This window comes from Entamoeba invadens (assembly GCF_000330505.1).
Source record: "Entamoeba invadens IP1 unplaced genomic scaffold scaff_1105074724807, whole genome shotgun sequence".
NCBI lineage: Eukaryota > Evosea > Mastigamoebida > Endamoebidae > Entamoeba > Entamoeba invadens.
This window is the reverse complement of record NW_004191646.1, coordinates 21987-32578: the sequence shown is the minus strand read 5'-3', so window position 1 is coordinate 32578 and position 10592 is coordinate 21987. Positions and strand designations below refer to the sequence as shown.

Below are 10592 nucleotides of genomic sequence, written 5' to 3'. Positions count from 1 at the left end.
GTCATTTTGTAATGATGTTAGTAATACATAGAGGTCTTATTTACTTGGTGATAACAAAACGTGTACTGAATGTAGAAACGAACATTGCATACAATGTGCAGAAAAAGAAGTGATCGATTACAATCCCAATGTTATTTTCCAAAACACCAAATGTATAAAGTGTTCACCGTCTTATACTTTGACAACGACTGGGTCATGTATCGCATCTTGTGATGTCGAAAACAATTATTCATATTATGTTGCAATTGATGGAGAACAAGTGTGTCAAAAATGTAGTGATATTTTGAAAGATTGCAACAAATGTAATTCAAACAACACTTGTTTGGAATGCCAAGAATACAGATATTTGAAAGAAGGAACTAATGAGTGCACTAAAACGTGTCCATTAACATATGGTATAGATAGTACTTATAGAAAGTGTGTAAAATGCACTCCAAATTGTGAAAATTGTAATTACCAGCCATTAAATGGAAATATCCAAATGTGTACAAAATGTGATCTTGGTTACTATTTGGTCAGTGATACAAATGAATGTGTGGCAAGTTGTGCTGATAAATACTATGCATATGAAGGTACACAAACCAACCCCCAAAAGTGTATTAAATGTGAAAGAAATTGCACTGTGTGTCCTGGAGATAAAGTTGAATATTGTTCCAAGTGCGAACCAGGTTACTTTTTATATGATGAAGATAGACCACAGGGGTGTCAAAGTCAGTGTGATGATGGGGATTATGAAACCACAGAAAATGGCATAGCCAAGTGCAAGAAGTGTTCTGTTATCAACAACTGTTTAACATGTGAATCACAAACGCAATGCACTAAATGTGGAAACAACCAATATGTACAAGCAGATGGATCATGTGGAGATACTTGTCCAGAAAAACACAGAAAGGGTGATGGGATTTGTGAAGAATGTCCACCACTTTGTAGTGAGTGTCAAGAATCGGGCAAAAACAAGTGTGATGTTTGTGATTCAAACACTTTCATTCTCGAAGACAAAACATGTTCAATGTCATGTGGAGATGGATATGGAGAAATCAAGGACACAACTCCAAATTGGACATGCAAGAAATGTGTTGATAATAACTGTAAAACGTGTGTAATATTTACAGAGGAGAAGTGTGTTGAATGTGATGATGATTTCTATTTCAATGAAAATACAAAAAGATGTGAAAGTGAATGCAACTTGACCACACATTATGTGAAAATATCAGAGAAGTTGCGAATCTGCTCATTGTGCAACAAAGAGTTTTCAAATTGTCAAACCTGTACATCACAGCGGTGCACAAAATGTGAAACCAATTATTACAATCAACCGGACACACCATATACATGCGAAGAAGATTGTCCAGATGCTTACTTTAAAGGAGATGGTGTGTGCACAAAATGTGCTGATAAGTGTCTGAGTTGTGACAACATTCAGTGCTTCAGTTGTGAGGAAAAATACGTTCTTGCCAACGACAAACTAACGTGCGAACGCTGCGATGATAAAAGTTGTTTAAAATGCAGTCAAGGAAAAGAAAAGTGTGATAAATGCGAATCTCCCAAGTTATTAGGTAAAGATTCAACATGTGTTGATAATTGTGAAATTGGGTATTACAATGTAAACGATGAATATTGTGAAATGTGTCGAGAACAAAACTGTGCGATTTGTGATGCAACAGAGTGTAATGAATGCGTATTAAAAAGTTATATGTTCAATGGCACCTGTGTTTCATCATGCCCAGATGGGTTTTATGAAAATATAAAAGTATGTAGCATTTGTTCAAAAAGTGCGAATGAATATGGTGTTTGCAAACAGGGGGATTTGGAATGTATTGGGTGCTCACCAAGAAATGACAATGGAAGTGCTTGGACTATACCCATGTTGTTAGCATTACTCTGTCTGGCAATGCTATAACACTGAAAAATCAAACTTATAAATGATTTGAATTTTTATTTTATTATTAACTATTTTAAATATATCTCACTCATTCATAACTCAAAAGAGGGAAGTCAAGAAAAAAAATAAACAAAAAATTGAGAATTTTTAATCAATTTCATTAATTTTCAAGTAATAAACAAAATCAGCGATTTTAAATAACAAATTACATGTCTTTAAAACATATGTTCGATTGAATGTTCTTTAAGTTGGTAATTGTTATACTTAAAACATTTTTGTATAATTAAACTAATGTTATGTGTTTATATGATTAAATAAATAAAAGTTATTTAATAATATTTTTTGATTTAAAAGATGAATTAAAACGCTTAAATTCAATTGTTTTTATTCATATTCAAATCAAAAAGAATACTTAATTAAATTCATGATAATTATTAATTAATAACTGGACTCAATTGTTTTATCAAAAATAACATAAAAACTACAAAAATTACAAACAATATTAATTAAGCATTTCTTGTAATTGCTCAACCACATTTTCAATATTCATTCTTTGTGAAGAATTATGTTTCCAACATTGTTGTATTAAATTGTATTGATCATCTGACATGTTTTCTTTTTTCTCAAGCCTTTTCCCAGAAGTGACCATTTCCGCAATGTTCCAAGGAAATTTGAACATCTCTTTGGGGTAAGCCTCGCACCATCCGAATACCTCAAACATTGTTATTGCAAAAGAGTATATATCAGCACATTCTCTATAGTTTTCTTGTTGTAAAATTTCAGGCGCCATGTAAATAGGTGTACCAATACCTTTTGTAAAAGTCATGTTAGTCATTATTAAATTCACGTTTCTAGCACTCCCAAAGTCAGTCAGTTTACCGTTCACTTTGGTGTTCAAGTCAAGAGAAAAGACAAGAATGTTGTCTGGTTTGATGTCTCTGTGTAATATCCCATTTGTATGTAAATAACAAATACCTTTTGCCGCATCTAACATCATTTTGATGCGGATTTTTATAACAACTTCTTCACTCTTCCTTTGTTTCATTAGATCCTGCAAAGACCCATATGGAGCAAATTCGGTGACTAAACAGACTTTGTTTGGTATGCAAACGGCGCCATAAAAATAGACGATATATTCACTTCTAAATTTGTCTAACATGTTAATTTCATTCTCAAAATCATCAATGATACTTTCTTCTTGTCTTCCTTCAATGTGTTTCAGTTTTTTAATTGCAACGACATTACCTCGATACTCCCCTTTATAAACAATACCAAAACTCCCTTCTCCAAGTTTCTTCTCTTCGTTTAGTTCGTGGTAGTCAAGACGAGTTGATGATGTAGTAAATGCTCGAATTGGGATGTATGTTACATCTTGTTTTCCCACTTCTAGATCCAGTATTACACAAGCGATTTTATCTTCTATTTTTGATGTAAAATTTGGTGTCAAATAAACTTCAAATTCACAGGCCAAATTAACGTCAAGTGACACTATTTTGGGAGAAGTTCTTATTTCATATACATCACAGCTGTTTTTGGTTGTGAATTGAATTTTGATTTTATGTTTCCCACAATTTCCAATACATATTAGTTGACGATTTTCCTCCAACACGGCAATTTCATTATTTTCATTATTTTCATTGTCGAATATCAAAATGTCTTTATTGGAACAGATCGAACCGCCTTTGGGGGTAAACTGAACGTTTGAATGTTTCATGTTAAATATACACACGTTTTTATTCATTTCTTTTTGCTTGTGTTTTTCATTTAAAATAATAAACGCTGTTACACTCACTACAACTATTATAATAATAACAATAGTAGCAATAATTGGTAAGCTAATAACAATTGCAAGATTTAACTTCTCTTCACATGATAAACCATCTGAGGATACTGCCTTATTTTCACTACAAGATGTGCATACACCATCCGATGCACTTTGACAAAACTCAACCCTTTGAAGACGAAAACATGTCAAGTCTGAAAAAATATAATTTTTTGAACAAGATAAACATAAAGTTTTTGATAAACATTCTTCGCATCCTTCAGGACACTTATCACACCTGAAGTTAGTTGAATTGATAAAATAATTTGCTTCACATTCTGCACATCCGAATTTAGTTTTTCTTAGACAATGAGTTAAAGTGGTATAATCTTGGCACAGCGCGCTTTCTGATAAAATTTGGTAATATCCATCTTTACAAGATAAGCACATTTTATCATTTAAACACGTTGAACACGTTTTGTCGCATTGTCTACAATCTAAATTTTGTTGATAATAACCATCTTTACATAACGCACACCCTTTGTTTTGTGGCATTACTAAATTACACCTTAAACCAAGTGCACTTGATTCTTCACACATTGACTGCGAATTTAAAAATGAAGAAGAGTTACAGGTTAGACAATGAGTCGAATTAAAGCAATTTTCACAACCATTTTCACATTGTTTACAAACATTTTGAGAATCTAAAAAGTATTTTGGTGCACATTTTAAACACCCTTTTGTACTTTTTAACACACAATTTTTAATGTTTTCGTCTTTCTTGTTGTTGGTTCGGTTGTCATTTTCTAAAATTGAGTAATTATAGTTCAAAAATAGTTTTTTTGTTATATCTTCCAATTTAATTTCACATTTTGAGTCGAATAAATAAAACCCATTTGAACATTCGACAATTTGTGTTTCATTTGTTGTTTTTGAATAAACGTTGTATTTAGCATTGGTATGAATGGGTAAACAATATAACTGTTCAAAATTGTCAATATTTTGCGAAGTAACCTTGAGATAATTGGGTTCACATTCTAAACAACTTTTACCATCACTTTTTAAACACTTGAAAATAGAACTTTCAATACATTTACCATTTTGAAGTAAATAATGTGAAGAACATAAGATACAAACACATTTGTTGGTTTTTAAACAATTATCATCAATATCACATTGGGAACATTTGTTTGAAGCTAAAACATAATTTGGAGGACATGATGTGCAATCACTTGTATAATAAATTAAACAAACATTGTTATTTTCACACTGACCACTCAAATAATTTAACACCTGTTTTTCACTACATTTTAATGAAATTTTGTTAGTTAAAGAAAAAATACACTTTTCTGAATTTTCTAACAAGGGTTCAAAACACATTTGACATGTATTACTCTCATCTAAAAATTGATTTTTATCACATTGAAAAATTACATTATTTTTTATTTTAATGGTTTCACTGTGTTGCGTTAATTCACAACGATTATCTGATGTTAAAAAGAAATTGTTTTTACATTGCAAGCAAGTGTTGTACAGTTTTGTTTTTTTGTTGTATTTACAATTCGTGGGGTGTTCTCCACAATTCCCATTTGAAGAAATACCACTTTCGCATTCTTCACATGTTTTCTTTGAAGATGATAAACACGTTGAATCATCTCTGTATACACATTCATTTTCAATTAAAAATGATTCATCTGAACAAATTTGGCATTTACCTTGTGTGAGTTGTGATATACATTCATTTTCGTTCATTTTACAAATTCCTTTGTAAAAATAATTTTGTGAATCACATTGAATACAATTTCCATTAAATACTTCATATGGAGGATAACAATTGTGACATTTAGTAACTGAATTTGTGACTGAACAAGATAAACAGTTGCTTATACCATTATAACACGAATCGCACAATCCAGAAAAATTTTGATAATTATTTTTGGGACATGTGCACTTGTTATCTGTGGTTAATATATAAGTTTCTTTACATTTTGTACAGCCTATATTTTCAACACAAAAATTTAAATCACAATTTTCATCACAATTCACACATTTTCCATTCATTAGAAATTTTCTTGTAACACAAGATGTGCAAAACGTGCTTATTGAATCACAAGTTTTACAATTTGAATCACACAAAGTACACGTATTTAAAGCAGACATATAGAACCCATTTAAACATTGAGTACACCCAACGTCATTTACACATTTGTCTATCGCACAATTTAAGTCACATTTTAAACACTGACTTTCTTGTGCCGAATTTGTTAAATAATAACCTTCATAACATGAAAGACATGCTGTTGGTTGTGAACTTTGTTGACACGTTTTACAAGTTGGATCACAGGCATTACAAACTCCATTGTCGACATAAAATCCATAATTACATTTAGTACATCCAATATTATCAAAACAAAAAGATGAATTGCAATTTGTACCACATGACTTGCATTCTCTTTTGTCTACATAGTAATTGGTAACGCAACTGTCACAATTGTATATTGTTGAACTTGTACATGTTAAACAAGGAAATTCACATTTTTGACATTCTTTAAAATAAGTGTTATGATAGCCAGAAGAACACTTGTTGCATTCATTTCCAGTACAATCATCACAATAAGGACAATGTCCACATGTATTAGTATTAAGAAATAGACCATCTTGACATGAAACACATTTTGTTGCTAGATCTACACATGTGAGACAATTTGAATCGCATTTTGAACATGTATTTCCAGAAATATAATACCCGAATGCACATTCTGTACACTGAGTTGTTGTACATATATTACAGTTTGGAAACAAAACACATTGTGTATTTTTGGTAATGGTATTTTTAACAAGTTTTGAATTTCTTTTGTTTGTCAAATGATAGTAGTTATGAGTATTGTCAAATCGTAAAGTTAAATTACTTGAATATATTGGGTGTATATAAAAAACTAAAAGGGTAACCCTGTGTTCACAAAATAGTGAAGTTTCAAAATAATTAGCGTTGGTACCATTCAATAAAATATTATCACTAGAGACATACATAAAGGTGTTTATAGGACATGTGGCATTCTCTTCTACACAAACAATTTGATCCGAAAAGTGACACCATTTTACTGCTACAACCAATGTAACAACAAGCAGAAGTTTAATCGTCATAATCAAAACGAAATTAATTTAAAAAGTGAAACTGTTTTACATTTTTATGTCTGGGAATAATTATTATAAATAAGAAAAACACCCATCAAAAATACATATATTCATTTTTATTTTTAAATTTAAATAACTTTATACGATTGGTTATTTGAAACTTAAATGTAATTATAACAATATTAAAATATAAAACAGCTATTGATTATTCCATTATAAACCTTTTCAATTTCCCTTTTGAAATAAAAAAACAATATGGTTTTGAAATTTAAATAACTTTTTAACCAAAAAAACTCAATATCAAAACAAATTAAATTGCTATTTTGGTGTATTAAAAATTAAAAACAAATATTTAATTAATTGATAATATTGTTTTGTTTTGTAAAAACAGGTTTTGATTACAAAAAAAATTTGGAACTAAATTTAATTTCGATTCAAATACAAAGTGGATAAAAACCTCTTCTATTTTTAACCATTTACTCTCGTTTAAATAGTTTTAAATAAAAGTTGATTAATTGTATTATACAATAAATTATTTCTGACAGAATATATTTACAAGCAAATATTTGTTATATGGTAAATAGTACCATCTATACTATTAGAGTGGTAAAAAAACTAAAGAAATTTGATTTTTCTTTAAAATAAGATGAACTATTTTTAATGAGAAATACAGAAGAGCCATAATAAGTTTTATTTATTGTGTTTTATATTAAGATTTATATAAAACATATTACAATAACAAAATTTATCTTTTTAACATATAAAGAGCACCAGAAAACTGTCGTACATCAGAAAATAGTCGTACACATTGTTTTAAGGTTTTTTTCTGTATAAAGTCGGGTTTTTATTTTTTCAAACCCCAATTTTTTTCCTGATTGTTTAGTCAAATTTTATATGTGAAAAAATATACCCGATTTTTTGGTTTGTTTGATACTAAAAACACAAGTGTACGACAATTTTCTTGCTGTACGACTATTTTCTGTTGGTCTTTATATTACAATTATGAAAAATTTTTTAACAATTTTATTAAATATGGTAATATTGTTTGTTTACATTTGGTGTAATGTATCAATTACATGAAGCAGATTGTTTAATTTATTGTTTTTAACAAGTTTTATTATTTGTGTATTTTTATTTCCATTAACTTTTTTCATAAAAGACTTAATTGCCCTTAATTATTGTGAAATATAATTAATAAAAAATTAATAAACAAATTTATATTTTGATATCATATATAAATTATAATAATAGTATATAAATAATAAAGTAAATATTGGTATGGTTTCAATTAAATCAGTGTCGAACAGGTTTACCTTGGGTTAGTGTAAACCACGTGATACGGAGCATTATAAAGAAGGCTCAGGAAGACACACGCAAACAATCTGTTTGTGCACCCGTTTTATCCACGTTTTATCTTCCCCAGTCGCGGATCACCCGCTTGCGGGAAAACGACATCTGCGTCTACCCAGTACGGACAAAAAATTGGTTTCCACGGGCGTACAAACAGTAGCTGAGAAGAGGTATAACACATAATTTTGATTTGAATTTAGGTCAAATCAGTCGGTTTCAACACAAAATCATAAAGATATTATTATTTATATAATGATTATAATATTAATTTAAAAACAAAAAAAAATTGTAAAAAAAGATATATAGATCGCGATGATGACAAAAATTTGTCGAGCGACGAGGGAGTGCTTATCGATATTGATGGATTCGTATTTTTTTCATATTACAACAACATGAAATAAGAACTTAAATTCAAAAATGTTGTTTAACCACTGTCGGAACCTATCTAATAGTCTTGAATTGTCGATAAACATTAAAAACATGAGAAAGAATGACAGTCGTGTACTAAAAAGAATAAAATGATGGTTTGTGTTTTATCGGAATAAAAATATTGACGACGGGAAAAGTGCTAACAATTTGGGTTAATTCCAAAAATTGCAATCGATTGATCTTTTCGTTATAATTTTTGTTCAAATCTTGAGGATTATGTCTCTGTTGTTATACTATTTTTAAATAAGATATTGTGTGTCAAAAAATCCTCAGAAAAAATGAAACGGGTTTACAATGAATTTTTTAAGAAAAAGCAAAATTGACATTTTTTTCTATACTTTTTGAAAAAAAATAAAAGGGGAAACAGCGAAAGTGTTAATAAAAAAATAAATACTTTATCGAAACGAAATTTTTTTTATAATCAAGTATTTTAAACTTGGATGATTGAATTAATAGAGTCAGTCTTCTAAAAATACTCCTATAAAATTATAAAACCTGTCAAGTTGTCAATTAATTGGTCAAAACCAGAAAGAGATATTTTATATTTAGAAATAGAGTTGGATATCGAATGTATTCCAACTCCGCAAACATGTTCAAGAAACTTGTTCTCCGATGTAAATTCTTCGGTTTTACACAATACGCGACTCGTTATGAATATTTCTTGAACAGTTATAAACAAATGTATTTTTTGGTTTTAATTATTATATTTTATTATTGTTATACAACATTTCTTATTGTCCAGATTTATATCGTAACTTGTTAAGGATAATATTTTTATTAATGAATTTAAAAATTTGAGGGGTCAAAGACATATTGATGGGTTTTAACCATACGTGTAATATATTCATGATATAAAAAAATATATTTTAAAGTCTGTTTTCTATTTAATGTTATTTGGTTTTTACTATTATTTATAATAAAAGTATTATAATTTATAATAAAAAAAGTGGTTTTTCTGAAAATGGTTTGTATTTTATTTTTTTGTTTTTTTTAATAAAAGTGTGCTAATAATAACAAAAAATAAAATTGCTTGACAACTGAAAAACTTATAGAGCTAAACGAAGAATAACTTGGTGTTGAAATTCGATTACAAAATAAACTGTGCCAATTGGGTTATTCAAAATGAATAAAATGTCATATTAGATAGAGCAGACGCGTCAAATTATCATTTGGAAAAATGCGAGGTAATCTAAAGTTAGTTAACTGGCTAAAAAGAACGAGACGCAAAAAACCGTGTTTAAAAAAATAAAAATGAAATTTTAGTTAATGTTTTTGTTTAACAGATTCATGAGGATTGTTAATTTTTTGAGGATGGTAAATATCTTAAACATAATTTCTTTCAATTTGGATTTTTTTGCCTAAGATCAAAAAGGTATATTTTGAAACACGTGATTTTCTTTAAAAATGCTATTTATGGATTTTTTGAAAGATGATTCTTGGAGTTGATTTTTACAAAAAAATAATCTATTTCTATTTTCTGATTTACCATTTGACCAACCTTGGTTCATATGAAAACAATAAAAATTAATTTAATTTATCGAAAAAGTCAATTTTTTAATCAAAATCACAAAACAAATTAATCTAACAATTTTTAATTTTTTTTCACAAAAAATACAATTTATTATAAATCAATTTATGATATTTCAAACAATAAAAATTGATAGCAAATAACGTACTGATAATTAATACTTTATGCGATGACAATTTATGTATTTGCGCAAATTCAAAAAAGAGGTTTTGGATATCGATAAAACAACGATTGATAAATAAACAAATTTGTAAAATTATTGTTTTTGTTATAAACGGTTTTATTTATTTTTCAAAACATATACACACAAGAAATATATGTTTATATTAATATTTTATATAATACAATATTAATTTCAATAAATGTATCTTTAATTCAATAATCAAATTTATATATTAATTGGCGTTTTTGTTGTGTTTTGACGATTTTTGATATAATCAATTATCAAAACCCACTTTATAAATAATCTTTGAAAATATAATGTTAAATATAGATTTTAAATCAAT

At 28.4% G+C, this 10592-nt stretch overlaps 2 protein-coding genes across 2 annotated transcripts; one reads left to right on the top strand and one right to left on the bottom strand.

Annotated features, from left to right (window-relative positions):
* Window positions 1–481: 481 nt before the first annotated feature.
* Window positions 482–1900, top strand: EIN_439360 (hypothetical protein; the record flags this gene model as incomplete). Its single annotated transcript, XM_004183180.1, has 1 exon — window positions 482–1900. The coding sequence occupies one exon, from the start codon at window positions 482–484 to the stop codon at window positions 1898–1900; it is 1419 nt and encodes a 472-aa protein (XP_004183228.1).
* Window positions 1901–2384: 484 nt separating this feature from the next.
* EIN_439350 (protein serine/threonine kinase, putative) lies at window positions 2385–6788 on the bottom strand (the record flags this gene model as incomplete). Its single annotated transcript, XM_004183179.1, has 1 exon — window positions 2385–6788. One exon carries the CDS (start codon window positions 6786–6788, stop codon window positions 2385–2387), a length of 4404 nt encoding a protein of 1467 aa, XP_004183227.1.
* Between the last annotated feature and the right edge of the window lie 3804 nt (window positions 6789–10592).